The 17418-nt window shown below is 36.7% G+C and overlaps 1 protein-coding gene across 3 annotated transcripts in view; it reads right to left on the bottom strand.

Annotated features, from left to right (window-relative positions):
* Positions 1 to 956: 956 nt before the first annotated feature.
* The window catches only part of WAC (WW domain containing adaptor with coiled-coil), a 56050-nt gene continuing 39588 nt past the window's right edge, over positions 957 to 17418 (bottom strand). For all 3 annotated transcript variants that reach the window (XM_081345226.1, XM_081345225.1, XM_081345227.1), the window contains exons 9-14: positions 13581 to 13700; positions 7485 to 7633; positions 6421 to 6539; positions 4378 to 4552; positions 2036 to 2163; positions 957 to 1635 (exon numbers count right to left, since the gene is read on the bottom strand). In XM_081345226.1, coding sequence (XP_081201352.1) covers positions 1566 to 1635; positions 2036 to 2163; positions 4378 to 4552; positions 6421 to 6539; positions 7485 to 7633; positions 13581 to 13700 — 761 coding nt within the window. In that variant the 3' untranslated portion in view covers positions 957 to 1565. The remainder of the gene's footprint in view (positions 1636 to 2035; positions 2164 to 4377; positions 4553 to 6420; positions 6540 to 7484; positions 7634 to 13580; positions 13701 to 17418) is intronic.

The following is a 17418-nucleotide window of genomic DNA, read 5'->3' as shown; positions in this document are numbered from 1 at the left end:
ATGCATCTGTGAATGAATTTTAAGTCAATACATCAGCAGTGGCACAGCTGGTTTGCAAGCTGGCCATTTTTCCGCATGACCTAAAGTTCTAAAGAGACAGACTTTAGGAATGTATGAAGACTTAAACAACAGTAATTATTAACTTTTTTGGAAAAAAAACCCAAATTTATTTTGTAGTAGCAATAGTTTCTTTTTTATTTTTTTAATATACTTTAGGAAACAATATACAAAGCTGAGCTTTCCCACCATTTTCAAACAGTGAGACACTCCAATTACACAAAGTCAGCGTTTTGTGATGGCTAAGAACAGCAGTCAGCACCAGACTTGAACAGTTAGCTACAACACAAACATCCTTTCAAATGAAAAGTCATAATAGCAAGACAGGTAAAAACCAGGAGTTAACATATGACAACTGTTGGGAGGTGTCACTGATCCTTGTTGAATGTCATTAAATATTTTATACACAATTACATTTTTTTTAAACAAAACTTCCTGTGAGGACTTATTTTTAATTAAGTAAAAAAGTATTCAACAAGAACAGCTTTGATGAAGAATCTCCAAACAGTCTAAATTGTAATATGTTATCGATCAAGGAAAAGAAAACCAGTGGTTTTTTGTTTGTTTCTTTGTTTGAAAACATGTTTATTACAACAGATACAATTCACATCTGACTAGCTTTTTCCTTCTTTCCCTCCCACAACTATGTTGACATGTTCATTGGGCTATTTCCTTATAATCTGAGAAAGGGATGTACCTTCAAACACATATGCCCAGTAGTAGTATCAGTCCATTCTTTCAGGTGCAAATGGAAATACATTTCAATAATTTATACAAACAAGTGGGTTATGCTCAATCACTGCAATTTTAAGCTACTGTACACAGGAATGAAAAGATTATAGAAAAGTGCCATAGCAACAGTGCCTTATGAAAGGAAGAAATTAGAAGTTTTTTTAAAAAAAAAAACTAATAAAATCAGATCTAGGAATTTAAAAGGAAAATGAACACAGAAAATTAAAAACACTGCTCTGTAAAACAGAAATGGAAAAGCACTGCTGTTGATTAGGTGCAAGTGTGGAAACAGTTGTTTCATGATATTTTGTACATTACCCTAACTGTTTCAAACTGTTGCAGCTTTGAGACATAGATCACCTGGTGCTTGCATTGTATTTCAGGAAATGCAAGATTTCTGAACGATAAATTAACTAAAAAAGAGAGCTAATTTTGCAGACAGGTTTACATGTAAAAGGCTAGGTATTTAGCCATCTCAGCATTGATTAGTTTTGGATGTCTAAGCTCTGATACACATGGCTTCCCATGGCTTCACTCTACAAAACATATTTACAACGTGAAGAATACATCTACAAGAAATCTACATTTCAAGGGTTTTACAAATCACCTTGTATTTTTCCCCCCCAATGACTTCCTTCCTTTCCCCTTTCCCATGTTATTTTGTATTGCCCAACTCAACGGTCCAAAGTCTACTCAAATGCAGCTGAAAAAAGTTAAGACTGGGCAACTAGTTTTACAGTCTTGTACTTAAAACCCATGTGCAATTATTCAATATTTCACACCATGAAGGAATTCTGATTCTTTAGTTTTTCAAGTTCTTTAATTTGTTGTCTCAAAAAGAGTATCCTATAAAAGAAAATAATATAATTAGCATCTGAGATTCCAAATTGATTCTTCAGTAAGCAGTTATTCTGTGATAAACTTGTTTATATGGGTTTTTTTAACTTTTTTTAAAAAGGATAAAATTCTTGGGCCTGGAAATGATTGACCTACCTTAATGGTACACATAATGGACTAAATTATTGTTCAAGATCCGGAGCACACAAGGGTACCTTCAGTAGTTCAATGGCTGTGGAGGGAGGTATTATGCCTGTTTCAGTCAGCATCATCCTGGTGTTAAATTTTAACAGTTCCTAGCCCTTGACTGTGCACTAGGGAATCATCCTCCTACATTTATATAAAAGTTGTACAAACAAACATAACTGAAAATTTAGCAAATCAAAAAAATGCACCCAAAATGAATTACCTTTGCTCGCGCAAAGTTGCTTGAATTTCACATACTCGAACTAAAGATCTTAAGTTTTTTAATTCAGTACAAGTTTCAGACATATGGACACTTCCTGTATTATGAGCTTCTTCACGTAATCTTGATGCCTAAAAAATTAAAAGGAACTATTCAAAAATTTATTTCATTTCTAGATAATGCTGAATGAGAACTAGAATCTAAAAATAAGAGCATACAAAGCCCTAAACTGCTGTGTTAAGGTTAATTATACTACCATATTAATTATACTACCATACTCTAATACTACTCTAACCTGCCAATTGGGGTTGACTCTGGGGCTATTAAAACATGATTAACTTATTAACATAAAGCAATCACAATAATATTCCTACCAAGCAAGATGTTCTTCAATGTTAATAAATAAATAAAATGTTGTTTTATGTGGTATTTATAGTTGGAAATCAAGGATGTATAGAATATATATTACTCAAACCTCTAGGACTAATGATAGGACAACTACATATTGAAAAGGAAGGTTTGAACCCAATAACCTACCTTGCCATTTTCCGAATGAACCACCTTCATAATTGCCAAGTTGTACTGCCAGAAAGAAAATCTCTTTTCCTACCCCCCTCTGAATTTAAGCAATCCTCTCATGACATAAAATTTTCAATTCTTTGTAAGTTTGGGATTGTCAGAGAATTTAGTCGATTCAATCCAATCCCCTGATCAGTCAATAAATCCAAATTAAAGTATTAGTGACAGATCACTGTCCATCCTCTCAGTATATTCAGGAAAGGTTCCTTACCTCCTTCCTGAGTAACTGGATATAGTGTTAAAATGCTCTTAAAGAAAACTTAGATAGGAAGTTCTTAAGAAATGAGAAACTAAACGTTGGGATAAAATCATATATGTCCTTCTTCTAGAAGATAGCAATTTGAGCCTTTCAGATATAGTCCACATATTTCCAAAAGTAAACTTTTCAGAATAGTAAGTAATTTGCTATGATCCAGGAATGTTCTGGTTCCATGGTATAACAAATTAATCTCAGAACATCCAAATCAATGTTTCCTGGAATATTCTGGGAGATGTATACACATCTAACTAAAAAGCACAGTTGTAAACTATTCTAGTTGAGAAAAAGGAGAAAAAACAGAAAAAGAACATGGTGCTTATTGAAAAACCTAAAAGCTTACTAAACATATAAAAACAAAACAAGATAATATTCATGCAATAAAGAAAAGAGGGTTAAACTAAGTCAACAAGAAAGAGCAAAGGCACATGCATCTACCCAAACTAGATAACATCATCAGTTTTGTTTGTTTCTGTTTTGTGAAAGTTTAGCCAATTATTATTTAATTAATCTTATTTAAGTAAATTATAGCTTAGCATTACAAATAAACCCAGCAATTATATGATTCTATATCAGTGGCCCAGTATGGGTCTAAGATTAACCAGATTTTATTTTATATCTGGATTATTCCAACCGACCTACTGTGCTGACATATGCTGCTCATTCAATTCTGCTTAGTTTCTCCTGCCAGTGAAAAAGATTCCCAAACCATACATGGACTACTTAGCATTAAGTCCATGTAAAATTACAGATTGGTTATCATGATCAATCTTCCCCTACAGCCTCACAATGTGAAGCAGAGGACCATTGACAGAAGATCTGGAAATATATTAGTGTTACCTGGATCATCTGCATCACATATAAGTTAATAAATGTCTACGTAAACAGAGTTAGAATGAAAACAACAGTTAACAACTGTAGGTTATATAGTATTTTTTTTTTTAAAAAAAAAACTACTTCTGCTGCTTTTATAGCCTGTTTCTTCCCACCCAAAGAAATTATGCTAATCTTTCTCTCTTTCTAAAATTATGGAAAATATTAATGAAAAATGCTTACTAAATATTATCAGATACAAGTAGTCCTTGAGTTACAGTTCATTTAGTGAACATTCAAAGTTATAACAGCACTGAAAAAAGTAATTTATGACCATTTTTTGTAATTTTGATCATGGCCATTTGATGAAAATTAAGATGCTTGGCAACTGACTCATATTTATGATGTTTGCAGTGCCCTGGGGTCATGTGATCACCTTTTATGACCTTCTGACAATCAAAGTCAATGGGGAAACCAGATTCAGTTAACAACCATGATAGTAACTTAACTGTGGTGATTCACTTAATAACCATGGCAAGAAAGGTCTTAAAATGGAGCAAAACTCATTTAACAATTGTTTTGCTTAGTAACAGAAATTTTGGGGTTATCTGTGGTTGTAAGTCGACAACTACTTGTACACAAACTTTCTAATAAACTGATTTACAACACACAAGAAAACCACTGAATATATAATCACCTGTTTTTCTGCATGATCTGCAGGCCATCCTTGGACATGCTTTATAAGATTCTCATTGAAATGGCCTGCCAGTGTAGGAGTTAATGAACATGTAGGCCGTCCAGATGCATTCTGTGGTGCTGTTGCGTTTGAAGCACTTGTATTGGAGGTATGATTTGGACCAGGAGATGGACTACTATAAGAAAAAGAATGAACTGTGTCACTGTCACATTAAATTCATACAATTTTCAAATCTTCTATGTCTAATATATTTCTTTTTCCTACTACTTTGCCAGCCACTAATGGATATGCTTGTCGATCAGAAGGTCGGCAGTTTGGTGGGTCGAATCCCGAGTGCCGCGTAGCAGAGTGAGTGCCTGTTACTTGTCCCAGCTTCTGCCAACCTAGCAGCTTGAAAGCACGTAAAAATGCAAGTAGAAAAATAGGGACCACTACGGTGGGAAGGTAACAGCGTTCCGTGCGCCTTTGGCGTCTAGTCATGCCGGCCACATGACCACGGAGACGTCCTCAGACAAACGCTGGCTCTTCGGCTTTGAAATGGAGATGAGCACCGTCCCCTAGAGTTGGAAACGACTAGCTCACACGTGCGGGGGAACCTTTACTTTTACTGGATATGCATTTATATTAATATATATATAATTACCCAAACCTTTTTTAAAATTTATGCAGGTTATACTGAATTATTTCAATAATCACTGACAAAATTTTAGTAATTGTTGATTTTAAACACTGACTATCCTTACAGAATCACCAAAGGACCAAAAGTTATTCGATTACATGTGTATTTTATACATTGCTTTCCATAAATCTTTCATTCGAATAGCTGAATAGTTTTTTATTTATACCATTTAGAGCTTTTTGAATTAGAGTGGCATAGCAATCACAATAATCCTTAGACTTATATACCGTTCCATAATGCTTTACATCCCTAAGTGGTTTACAAAGTCAGTATATTGCTCCCAACAATCTGGGCCCTTATTTTACCGACTCTGGAAGGATGAGTCAAACTTGAGTTGGTCAGGATCAAACTCCTGGCTGTGAGCAGAGTTAGCCTGCAATGCTGAATTCTATCCACTGAGCCACCACGACATAGAAATATTGATAATAAAAGAAACAGAAACAGCAGCCAAAAAAAGCAGTTTTAGAAAACTATCTGGACTTACTTTTACATATAAGAAAAAAACAATATTACCACCTATCAAATTGCTGTTTCTCTGAAGGGTACATATTTACTATTGTTAACTCCAGCATCCACCTTCTTCCTCTGAGAAAGAGTTGGGAGAAGGTAAAACATGTGGCTTAGTAAGACGTGTAGTTTCTTTGAAATGTATTTAAGTCAAATTGTCTCTTAGGCTGTACAACAAAGTTTGTGTCCTGAGTTACTTTAGACCCAGTTTACTATAGAATGAAGATGGGAATTATTTTCATAAAAATCAAGGGAATTTTTGGGAAAAATCTTTCTCTATAATGTTTTAAAAATCTTACATATAGCTCTCTGATATTTTCAGCTATTTAGTTGTTCAAACAAAAGTGGAATCTAAACATTTATTCTACTGCTTAGAAACAAATGAAATGGTTCTTATGAATTTGATAATTCAGTGTACTTTCCTTCTGAATTTTACAATTAGCAATATTTGGGCTCAGGAAAATGTTTTTGATTCTGATTCAAATGTTTAATATAAGACTGCGCAAAGCACTTAGACAAATTCATTTGTTTACTGGACCCCCTTGTATTCTTCCAGCCAACTTATGTCATGTAAGAAAAACATTAACAGATATTGGTGGTTAAGATTGCAAATTTAGCAATATGATTATTAGTCTGCAGGAGAGATATTTCTTCTAAGAAACAAGAATAATTCAATAAAATAAGAAAATATAACATCTACAATTATTATTTTTGCAATGCATAATTCAAACCTTAATTTAAAAACCCTGAGTAAGATGTGTAGATGAGAAAGTATGCCATCAAAAGGAGTATATAATATAATCAACATTTCTAGTACAATGCACCATGAAATCAATACTTAATTAATTTAAATTTACCTTGAACGCTGAAGACTTCGAGGAGAAGCAGGTTCATGACCTTGTGGTTTATCAGCAATCACAGGTTGCTGAGACGTTGACTGTAAAACTGGTCCTTGCTTAATACCTGAAGTAGTAACCTGAAGTTCAAAACTTGATTAGATACCCACATTTGTTCAAACAGCTATAATCAACAGACTGTCCTTCATCAATATTTATGCCAGAATAAAATAAACCCTACTGTTATATAATCTTGGGACTATTGTTAAATTAATAACAAAATAAAACTTGCCCTGAGATGGTCTGGCTCCTTCTGATAAAAGCAATCCTGATAAATGAAGCTAGAGCTGAATGTTTAATACTATGATTTTTTGGTTGCTATAGTAAGGTAACTTCTATTTAGCTCTCTTTGGCGGTATACTGGGAATACAAGAGCCTTAGGAACTTGTGAACATTCAATCCCTAATTAAGATCTATTTGGTCTGAATCGTTACTGATTCAATATCACCTAGAGAAGCTTCATGAGCCCAAAAAGCAGTCAGCTGGAGTCTATATTACAATCTTGCCACAGTTCACCTATTCAAATGCCAGACACATGACTGCATCTTTTGTTGCTCATGTTAAAAATCAACACATAAATAGGAATACACTAAAAATAAATAAAGTTAGTTTTTTCATCCTTCAGAGACCAATTCATACAGTTAAGATTAGCTGGGAAAATATCTTAAAATATTTCAGTATTTTATTTTATACAAGAAATATTAGAACATAGAAGGCACTAAAATATCATTGAGAATGTTTAAAATCTGCAGATGACATTATGGTAAAACTTTTAAGAAGAGAAATATTTCAAGATCTGGACACAATGGACTGAAATTAATAGGATGAAATTTAATAGAGGGAAATATAAAGTCCTGCACTGGAATAAGAAGTATTAAATGCATATGCATACAATGTGGAAGACCAACTGAGCAACTTTTTAAAAAAGGTTTTGAGTGTCCTTGTCAACTACAAATATAAACTACCACGTGATGATTTATAATTCTATGAACATACTGGAGACTAACAATAACATTAAAAGTCACCTTTGGCTGTGATGATACAGGAGGTGTACTAATCAAAGGTTTCAAAGGAACTGTGTTAGTCTGAGGCGTGCTTATTCTTGGAGATACATATGATCTTGGTGATGAAGCATCGGATGTTAAAGACATTGGGGACTGATTAGATGGCTGAGCTGTGAATTAAATCATAACAGTGATTTATTGCTTATTGACTGAGTATTTTAAAAGAAACAGCATTCGTATGACAAGTCAGGCAACCCTATAAATAAATTTGCTGCTGTAATTAACATAAATAAGGTCAAAGCAGGCATTACTCCCTCCCATTTATTATGATCACAGACCAGCAAATTTACTGCATCAAAGAATGAAAATCTTACATTGACAAGGCACACACAACTATTTGCGCTGCAACAATAAGTAGGATTTAGGAAGAACTAGACAACTCATGCCCTGTTCAGTCATTGTTTCAGAGTTATTTTCTTAACTAAGCAAAGAAACAGAATGCTCAAGGGTGGGCAAAAAAGCAGTGGGAGAGGGAGAGATTTTTTGTCGGCTCCCCTTGTGAGGAAGCTGGCAGGGAGCATCAGAAACCTTCCTTCCTTTCCTTCCTAATCTCTTCTCCCTTGAATTCCTGCTGGTTCTCTTTTGTTTGTGGAAAGCTTGCAGGGTGAAGGTCAGTGGGGAAGCCAGCATGAAGTTGCAAGGCTGCTGCTGGATGGGAAGAAATGAGGACTGCAAGACTGGGAAATTGTCTCAGAACATTGAAAATGAAGATCACCTGATCAGCAGCCTATAGCACTGAAGCAGCCACAACCTCCCCAAATTCCATTCCCTCAGAAGTCATGTATCCCAGATTTTATAAGTTAAGTTAGTCCATTTGGGATATCTCAGCTGAAAAATTATTATCCTGTGATGCATTGTTTCAACCAGTTTAAAAGTCATGACAACAAATGCTTTAGTAGTATATATGTAATTTGTTTTCCACAGAGTTTTTGGAAACAAGAGGTACATAAATTGCAGCAAATGAATAAGCAAACAAATGCATGCACTGATCTACAGTTAGCTTTTTATGAGAGCAATCTCCATAATTTTAACCTAAAAAACTAAGAACCGCACACAATGAATAAAAATCAAATTTCTCCTTGCATACTAACCATATTTAGAAAATACAGCTACACAAAACATTCTGTGCCCAAAACACTGTGCAGTGTCTGTACCAAGATTGAAAATCTGGGCACAAACCTGAAATACAGGTTTATTTATGATGACAATTAAACCCAAAATTTCTAATATTAAGCAAGACAATTGTTAGGTGAGTTTTGTCCCATTTTACAACTTTTCTTGCCACAGTTGCTAAGTAAATCACTAGAGTTGTTAATAACAGTTAAGTGAATCTAATTTTTCCACTGACTTTACTTGTAAATCACAAAAAGTGATCACATGACCCAGGGACAACGCAACCATCATAAATATGAGCCGATTGCCAAGAGTCCAAATTCTGATTATGTGACCATGGAAATGTTGCAACAGTTATAAGTGTGAAAACAGTCATCAGTCACTTTTTTAAGTGCCATTGTAACTTTGAATGATCACTAGGTTGTAAATTGAGGATGGTTAAAATAAGGGCTTCTTCTGCCTCCTCTGCTTATCTTGATCTAAGACCCTTACCTGGTAAATTTGTATTTCCCTCTAGTTTTGATACAAATCAAGCATTACAACTGAATATTTGGGATAAGATAAACATGACTAGGGCTTGACTTCAGTTATTATTTGACCTACTGAAATCCTGGCAATTATTGAGATTTCTGTACTTAATGCTACAAGATATGTATGTATGTATGTATGTATGTATGTATGTATGTATGTATGTATGTAAAATAACAACCCATTTATTTATGAAAATCTTAACAATATGGGATAATCTGGTTAAACTATAGTGGATACTTTTAATGGGAAGATTAAGATGAATCTCCTATATTTTTATTGCTAAGCATCAACTCAGCCCTGTAAATATTATTTTAATACTCTTCTCAAACTGAACAACAAAACAAATCTGATATATTTCTCAAGTGCTTCTTGGAAATTTGTTGAGCTAAAGTTTAATTATTTAGTTGAGCTGGTGCAGATGTTATTATTGCCAGTTCTGTTTCACAGTAGTTTTAGTCCTGAACAAATTCTAAAATGAAATATTTTAAAGAAAATGATAAATCTGATAATAATTTTAAGATTTGTAGAATAATGAACTTAAATTTTTCTGGTAAACCTGTGTAGAAATCACTTTAATAATTAATTCTATTATTTTAAAATGAGATTGATATGAAGAAAATTTCTTAACATAACATAAATTAGATACAATCTTTTATATATGCAGGTATAATTGCCTAAAAATGGACATCTACATAGAAATAGTAATTCACATGGCTGAACCAGCTACAACTGCCAACTCAGGACTGAAATAAATGGGTAGATAAGGCTTTTAATCAATTTTTCTGTGTTAAGTATAGCTATATTCCTAGTATTTGATATCTATGAAAATATGCAGAAATATGAATTTCTAGGGCATAAAGATTGATTAATATAGTGGTCATACAAAATTGGGAGGACAAATCTACAACTGATTTACAGCAACAGATCACTTTTGTGTCCACATTTAGGTTTTGGGGCAGAATGGCGTGCATGTGCTTTTTTTGCCAAAACGGCAAGGCGAAAACTTTTCATTGATAAAATCAAAATATTTTCAAATTATTCTGTTTACAATGTGACTTTCTAGGACTCTCTATTCTTTAATATTGTGGTTACTAATCTTAAAACTATATTGTTAATACTGTTGTGTATACTTTATATATACATAGGTAGTCTTCAGTTAATAACTTCTCATTGAAAGTTGTGATTGTGCTGAATAAGTGGCATTTATTATTGGCCCTCCATGTTCTAACTGCTGCTGTGCTCCCATAGTCACTGGTCATGATCCAGGCATTTGGCAACCAGTTAATACTTACAATGGTCACAGTATTCCATGGTCATGTCATCACCATTTGTGACCTTCCCTGCCAACTTCCCACAAGCAAAGTCAATCTGGAAATTGGCAAGGAAGGTAGTAAGTTATTCCTGTTTTTTCTCCTGAGGAACCCCACTATAGAGTATGACATCCCAGAGATCTCTTTCTCCATAGCACACACTCATTCTACAGCACCCCCGGCACCTATGCAGCACAGCAGCAACCCCTCCTGAAATACACTCACTACAGCAATCCTGCACCTCACTCTGTAGTACTCACCTACCAATAAGTCTGCTTGCCAGCTCCCTAGGACTTGCAACTTCCTGTCAGCTTTTCTATTAACTTTGCTTTTGGGAAGGCAGCAGTTAGTCACAAATTAGTTCCACTTAACAACTCACAACCCTCACAACTGTTGGCAGCAGGGATGGCTGCGACTGACATTGTTAAGCATGATATAGCACTTTACAACTGTATCACTTAGAACAAAATTCCAGTCCCAATTACTTTCATTAAGCAAATGCTACCTGCATGTTGTTTTCTATTAATTAGATAAATATAATAAAAACTACCCAATCCAAGGTACTAGAAGCAACTGAAAATATAAATGCAGTGGTTTTTTTTGTCATAGAACAAATGGAACGGTGTTCTGGCACCTTTTTTTTTTTTTGAAGGGAAGAACCGGCTCGTTCTAAGCTGCCAGTACGAGTAAAGCTCTGACTCAGTAAAAGGAAGCTGCCCAGGGAAATCGAGGGCATCGAAGGTCAACCCGGAAACACTTCCATGACCCCGAAAGCAGACCCTCTTCTCTGCCTTGGTTCATGGGGCTCCCCCTGCCGCCACCGCCTGTCCTCACCCCTGTGTTGGGAACCAAGACTGACTCCTGGAGTGAATCTCTTTGAGGGACCAGGCGCGCTCCCAAAGCAGCAGGGCCACTGCCGCCTTGGTCACTCTGGCTCTGGAGGAAGCCTCTGTGTCATCAGAGGCGGAGGAGAACGAGGTGGCAGAAGACATCCCGGCTCCGAACAAGCGGCCTCTCAAAAGCTGCGGCAATGGCGTCCATTAGCTGACGCTGCTCAAGTGATCTGTGCCTCAGAAATTCCCTGAAGCGGTTCTTCCCCTCCCCTCCCCCTCAGTAAAAGCCTTTCAAATGGAGCCAGAGCTGTGCGTGAGTTCTGGCACCTTTTTCTTTTTAACAAAAAAAGCACTGTATAAATGCATTTTTTTACTTCAGTAACTTGACTTTAAACTGAATCACCAGGTTGCATAGACCTTTGAACAGATATATTTTTCATATGCCACCAGCCCTTTGAGGTAGTCTTAAACCTCAAGATTATGAATATTAGTGCCATTTATATTATGATGTTAGAGTAACAGAACCTTGCAAGCCTCTCTCCTTTTACATTCCAGGGAACTAGAGTGGGATAACTAGTTCTCCGTCCGCTGTCTGGGCTGAGTCCTTCCTCCTGCCTCTCAAGGTTACTCACACAGCACATTACACATGCAGAGCAAGCCTTGGTTTGAATGTTGAAGGATTTCTAATGATAACCAAGAATTCACCTATAACACAGACCCAAGATGGGATACACATCTTCACAAGCAGGGTGTGGCTGTTGGTCACAGAGATTACCCAACTGCTCCTTCTTAGAAATAATCTGGTACGTTTAAAACTAGAGGCAGAACTTCAGAAGTTATGAATTGAGGCTCAGAAAAGCAGATGCCAAGAAGTTCACATATATAATATTTGGGAATTTCCAAGAAGTTGGAATAGTCCAGTTATCTGAAGTGAACCTCTAGTATATTCTATTTCTGGCAGAAAAGGGTAAAGCAGGTAACTAAGAAGTTGCACGAAGGTTAATTTTGTTGTACTAAGACAAACTTTTAAGTCTAATATTCTTATTCCTATTTAAAATTAAAAGTTTTCTTATTTGTGAACGAAGTATATAGAAAATGTCTTCTCTAGAAATTATTTTGTATTTGATAATGTTAATTTGAAATACCTAGTAGTTCTCTTTAAGGTTGCATGGTCACAAAGTATGAGGCATTTATAACCAATTAGGGCCATCTAGTGGCCTGCTCTGTTCTTTGAATTTATTTTATCCCTAATTGTTAAATCATTCAACAAGATTAATAGGGTGTTATATGTTGGTGGAGCAGTGGGCTAATGCCTCCTTAAGTAACACCAGCTGCCTGCAATTAGTGCAGGTTCGCATCCCACCAGGCTCAAGGTTGACTCAGCCTTCCATCCTTCCGAGATAGGTAAAATGAGGGACCCAGATTGTTGGGGGCAATAAGCTGACTTTGTAATAATGCTGCTGGGGGGGGGCAAAAGCCCTAATAAGCAGGCATATGCATAGAATGAAGGCTATTGCTAAGCACATTGGTTTGTGCTTAAATTGTAAGCCGCCCTGAGTCTTCAGAGAAGGACGGGATATAAATGGGATTAAAATAAAAATAAAAAATAAAAATAAACTCAAAGTACTTTAGTACAAAGCAGAAATCTAATCTTAAAAAAAAAAACTTGGTGTGCCTTTGAGTCAGTCTTGATTCTTGCCAATTGCCTGCAAAAGTCCATGAAGATTTCTTGCCTATGTTTTCCAAAGTGGTTTGCCACTACTTTCTTCCTAGGCTGAGAATATTTGACTAGCTCAAAATCACCCAGCTGGCTTTGTGCATAAGGTAGAACCAGAATTCACAATCCCCTGGTTTCTAGCCTGGGCCTTTACATTAAAATGACTCTGTTCATTATTTGACAGTGTTCCCTGTCAAAATACTATATGAAACAAAAAAGGTAATAAATAATATAATCACAAATGCCAATCAAGCCAAACAATGGTAATTTAGCTATCAGTAGCAAATCAGCAGGACAATCATTAGGAAAAAATTTTACACAAAATTTTATACTGTTATCTTTTCCATTATTGAATAGGGATGCTATAATATTCCATTACTGAATATGGATGCTATAAGAGCATTGATCAACTCACACAATTTGCCTCAGATAAACATACATATATACATACAGGTTTTCTTTTCATTATTTTGGTAATTATAGTTCATTGGTCAAGCTCACATGAAATACAAGACAACTTCAGAAAGACAGCAACAAGAAGTGTCCAAATTACCTTGTGTAGAAAGCTGTGTTGCTTGAGTAATCAGAGAACTTATATTAAAAGATGGTCCAGCAGTGAGAATTTTATGAAGAATGGACTGCAGAGAAGCTTGTGTCACAGCAGCTGTAAGAACTAACATACAAAGATTATCAAATTGTTGTTTCCTAAACCAAAGCAAATTAAAGTGTTTTATACATTTATGAAAAAACTTAGCAACTGAATATATAGATACAATGGTTTTCCCTCTCCTTCTGAAAGCTTTGGTATACATACCACTACATGGAAATGTCAGATTGGTTTTTCCAGTCAGTAAGAGAACTTGGTTCTCCCTCTGGTGATCTTCACATATCATCTGCCTCTTTTACTCTTTGTTATTCCCCAAAATTAGATATTCATTATTATTAAGATTCATTAATTTCCAGAAGGATGCACACATGGGCAATCTTTAATGACCGCTTGTTCAATGACTGTTCAAAGATACCAAAGCACTGAACAAGTGGTATTTATCACCAGTTCTCAAAGTTATGGCCATCGCAGCACCCCTGCAGTTACATGATTGTGATTCAGGTATTTGGCAACTGGTGTACAATTTTGATGATTGCAGCATCCCAGTCATGTGATGTATGAATGCCTTATTGTCATGTGATTGCCAATTGTGACCTTCACTGACGGCTTCCAACAAGCAAAGTCAATGGGGAAGCTGGAAGGAAGTTACAACTTGAGACCACATGATATCATGCTTAACACTGCATGATTCACTTAACTATTGCAACTGGAACCACCATTAAGTTAGAGCAGTCATGCGATTTTTTTTTGTTTTATGATCACATTACTTAGCAATACAATTCCCAGTTCAAATTATGATTGTAAACTATCTGTTTCTATATTTAGAAATAAGTCCTAATGAATTCAATGGTATTTATTCCCAGGTAAATAACTCCAATCTCTTAATTTATGAAACGAACACATTGGTATCAGATATTCCTTATCTAAAATACTATTTCATGACCAGGTTTCTTATTAAACTGATTTCAAACAATCCACTATACAAAGAAAATGTACATAGACCATTCTACAACTCAAAAGTTAAAAAACCTGACCTGGTTTTAGCAATGAATCAGATGCACATACAGTCATGGCCGAAATTGTTGGCACCCCAGAAATTTTTCCAGAAAATCAAGTATTTCTCACAGAAAAGTATTGCAGGAACACATGTTTTGCTATACACAGGTTTATTCCCTTTGTGTGTATTGGAACACAAAAAAAAGGGAGGAAAAAAAGCAAATTGGACATAATGTCAAACAAAACTCCAAAAACAGGCCGGACAAAATTATTGGCACCCTTAACTTAATATTTGGTTGCACACCCTTTGGAAAAAATAACTGAAATCAGTCACTTCCTATAACCATCAATAAGCTTCTTACACCTCTCACCCGGAATTTTGGACTACTCTTCCTTTGCAAACTGCTCCAGGTCTCTCTTATTGGAAGGGCGCCTTTTCCCAACAGCAATTTTAAGATCTCTCCACAGGTGTTCAATGGGATTCAGATCTGGACTCATTGCTGGCCACTTCAGAACTCTCCAGCGCTTTCTTGCCATCCATTTCTGGGTGCTTTTTGACGTATGTTTGGGGTCATTGTCCTGCTGGAAGACCCAAGATCTCGGACGCAAACCCAGCTTTCTGACACTGGGCTCTACAGTGCGACCCAAAATCCTTTGGTAATCCTCAGATTTCATGATGCCTTGCACACATTCAAGGCACCCAGTGCCACAGGCAGCAAAACAACCTCAAAACATCATTGAACCTCCACCATATTTCACTGTAGGTACTGTGATCTTTTCTTTGTAGGCCTCATTTCATTTTCAGTAAACAGTAGAATGATGTGCTTTACCAAAAAGCTCTATCTTGGTCTCATCTGTCCACAAGACATTTTCCCAGAAGGATTTTGGCTTACTCAAGTACATTTTGGCAAACTCTAATCTTCCTTTTTAATGTCTCTGTGTCAGCAGTGGGGTCCTCCTGGGTCTCCTGCCATAGCGTTTCATTTCATTTAAATGTCGACGGATAGTTTGCGCTGACACTGATGCTCCCTGAGCCTGCAGGACAGCTTGCATTCCTTTGGAACTTGTTTGGGGCTGCATATCCACCATCCGGACTATCCTGCGTTGCAACCTTTCATCAATCTTTCTCTTCCGTCCACGACCAGGGAGATTCGCTACAGTGCCATGGGTTGCAAACTTCTTGATAATGTTGCACACTGTGGACAAAGGCAAATCTAGATCTCTGGAGATGGACTTGTAACCTTGAGATTGTTGATATTTGTCCACAATTTTGGTTCTCAAAATCCTCAGTTCTCTTCTCCTCTTTCTGTTGTCCATGCTTCGTGTGGCACACACAGACACACAATGCAAAGACTAAGTGAACTTCTCTCCTTTTTATCTGCTTTCAGGTGTGATTTTTATATTGCCCACACCTTTTACTTGCCCCAAGTGAGTTTAAAGGAGCATCACATGCTTGAAACAATCTTATTTATCCACAATTTTGAAAGGGTGCCAATAATTTTGTCCAGCCCATTTTTTGGAGTTTTGTTTGACATTATGTCCAATTTGCTTTTTTTCCTCCCTTGTTGTGTTCCAATACACACAAAGGGAATAAACCTGTGTATAGCAAAACATGTGTTCCTGCAATACTTTTCTGTGAGAAATACTTGATTTTCTGGAAAAATTTCTGGGGTGCCAACAATTTTGGCCATGACTGTATAAGAAATACAAGGTTCCTACCCCAATATCAGCGAAAGAATAGGGTGTTTATAAACAGAGCAAATATATAGGTAATATTTCTACACTTCCTGATCCTCATTTGCAAATGCTGCTCTCTGCACTATTTTAAAGTCATATGCTCTCAGTCATTCTCTGAATGAAAAAATCATTTAACAAAATGATCCCAACACCTTCCCAATGATGAAAAGTGTAAGAATCTTTTTAGGAAGAATTAAGCGAATAGAATAATAACAGAATAACAAACTTGACTTCCGGTGGCGACGCAACGCCGAAGACAGCCGTCTCCGGGCTGTCCGCTCCGCAGCTGTGTTTATTCCATCGAAAACAGCGCCGATCAGCTGTTTAGGTGGATCTGAAGCCCCCTCCTCGGGAGAAGAGGAGGGGGTGAGGCCCCAGGTAGGGGTTGAGCTCTCCGGGGCCGCCTGAGCTGAAAGTTTGGGCGGCTGAAGGATCGAGCCCCCCCGAAGCCTGGGTTAGCTCCAAGCTGCGCAGCGTCTCTGCTCCGTGATTTTTGGAGCAGAGCCAGGCGTTAGCAACCACCCCTGCCAGAAGGAAAGACTCTTGAGTATCAAGGTGCAGGCAGAGCGGTACAGGAGGTCAAGGTGAAGTGGACTTTTATCTTTACTCTCTAGCTCAATGGATTTTATAGCTTTAAAGTGAAAGTGCGCAACAAGTGAAAGTGGGAAAAGATGGCGGCTAAAACTTCCAAAGCTCTTCGGAGTGCGGGGGCTTCCCCGGTGCAACAGACTTCGTTACAAGCTTTGCTTCCTCCTGCACCTCCTCCGGCATTGACGCTTAAGGATTTACAAGATGCCTTTGAAAAGCATTCGCAATTAATGTCAGATATGATGGATGAAAAGATGGAAAAGCTGGAGGAGAAATTGGAGAAATTGGAGGAGAAGATGGAAGAGAAGTTTAGTGCAACGAGGGTAGACATTTTGTCTACAATTGAAAGTGTGGCTGAATGTGTGCAACGTTTGGATGAAAAAGTGGAGGATCTTAGTCAAAAGAACTCTATATTAGAAGTAAAGGTATTAGAGAATGAAAATATAAGGGACAAAATGGACGG

Source organism: Vipera berus (genome assembly GCF_964194415.1).
Source record: "Vipera berus genome assembly, chromosome: Z".
NCBI lineage: Eukaryota > Metazoa > Chordata > Lepidosauria > Squamata > Viperidae > Vipera > Vipera berus.
Note: the sequence above shows the minus strand (reverse complement) of the source record. Positions and strands in the feature narration are given on the sequence as shown.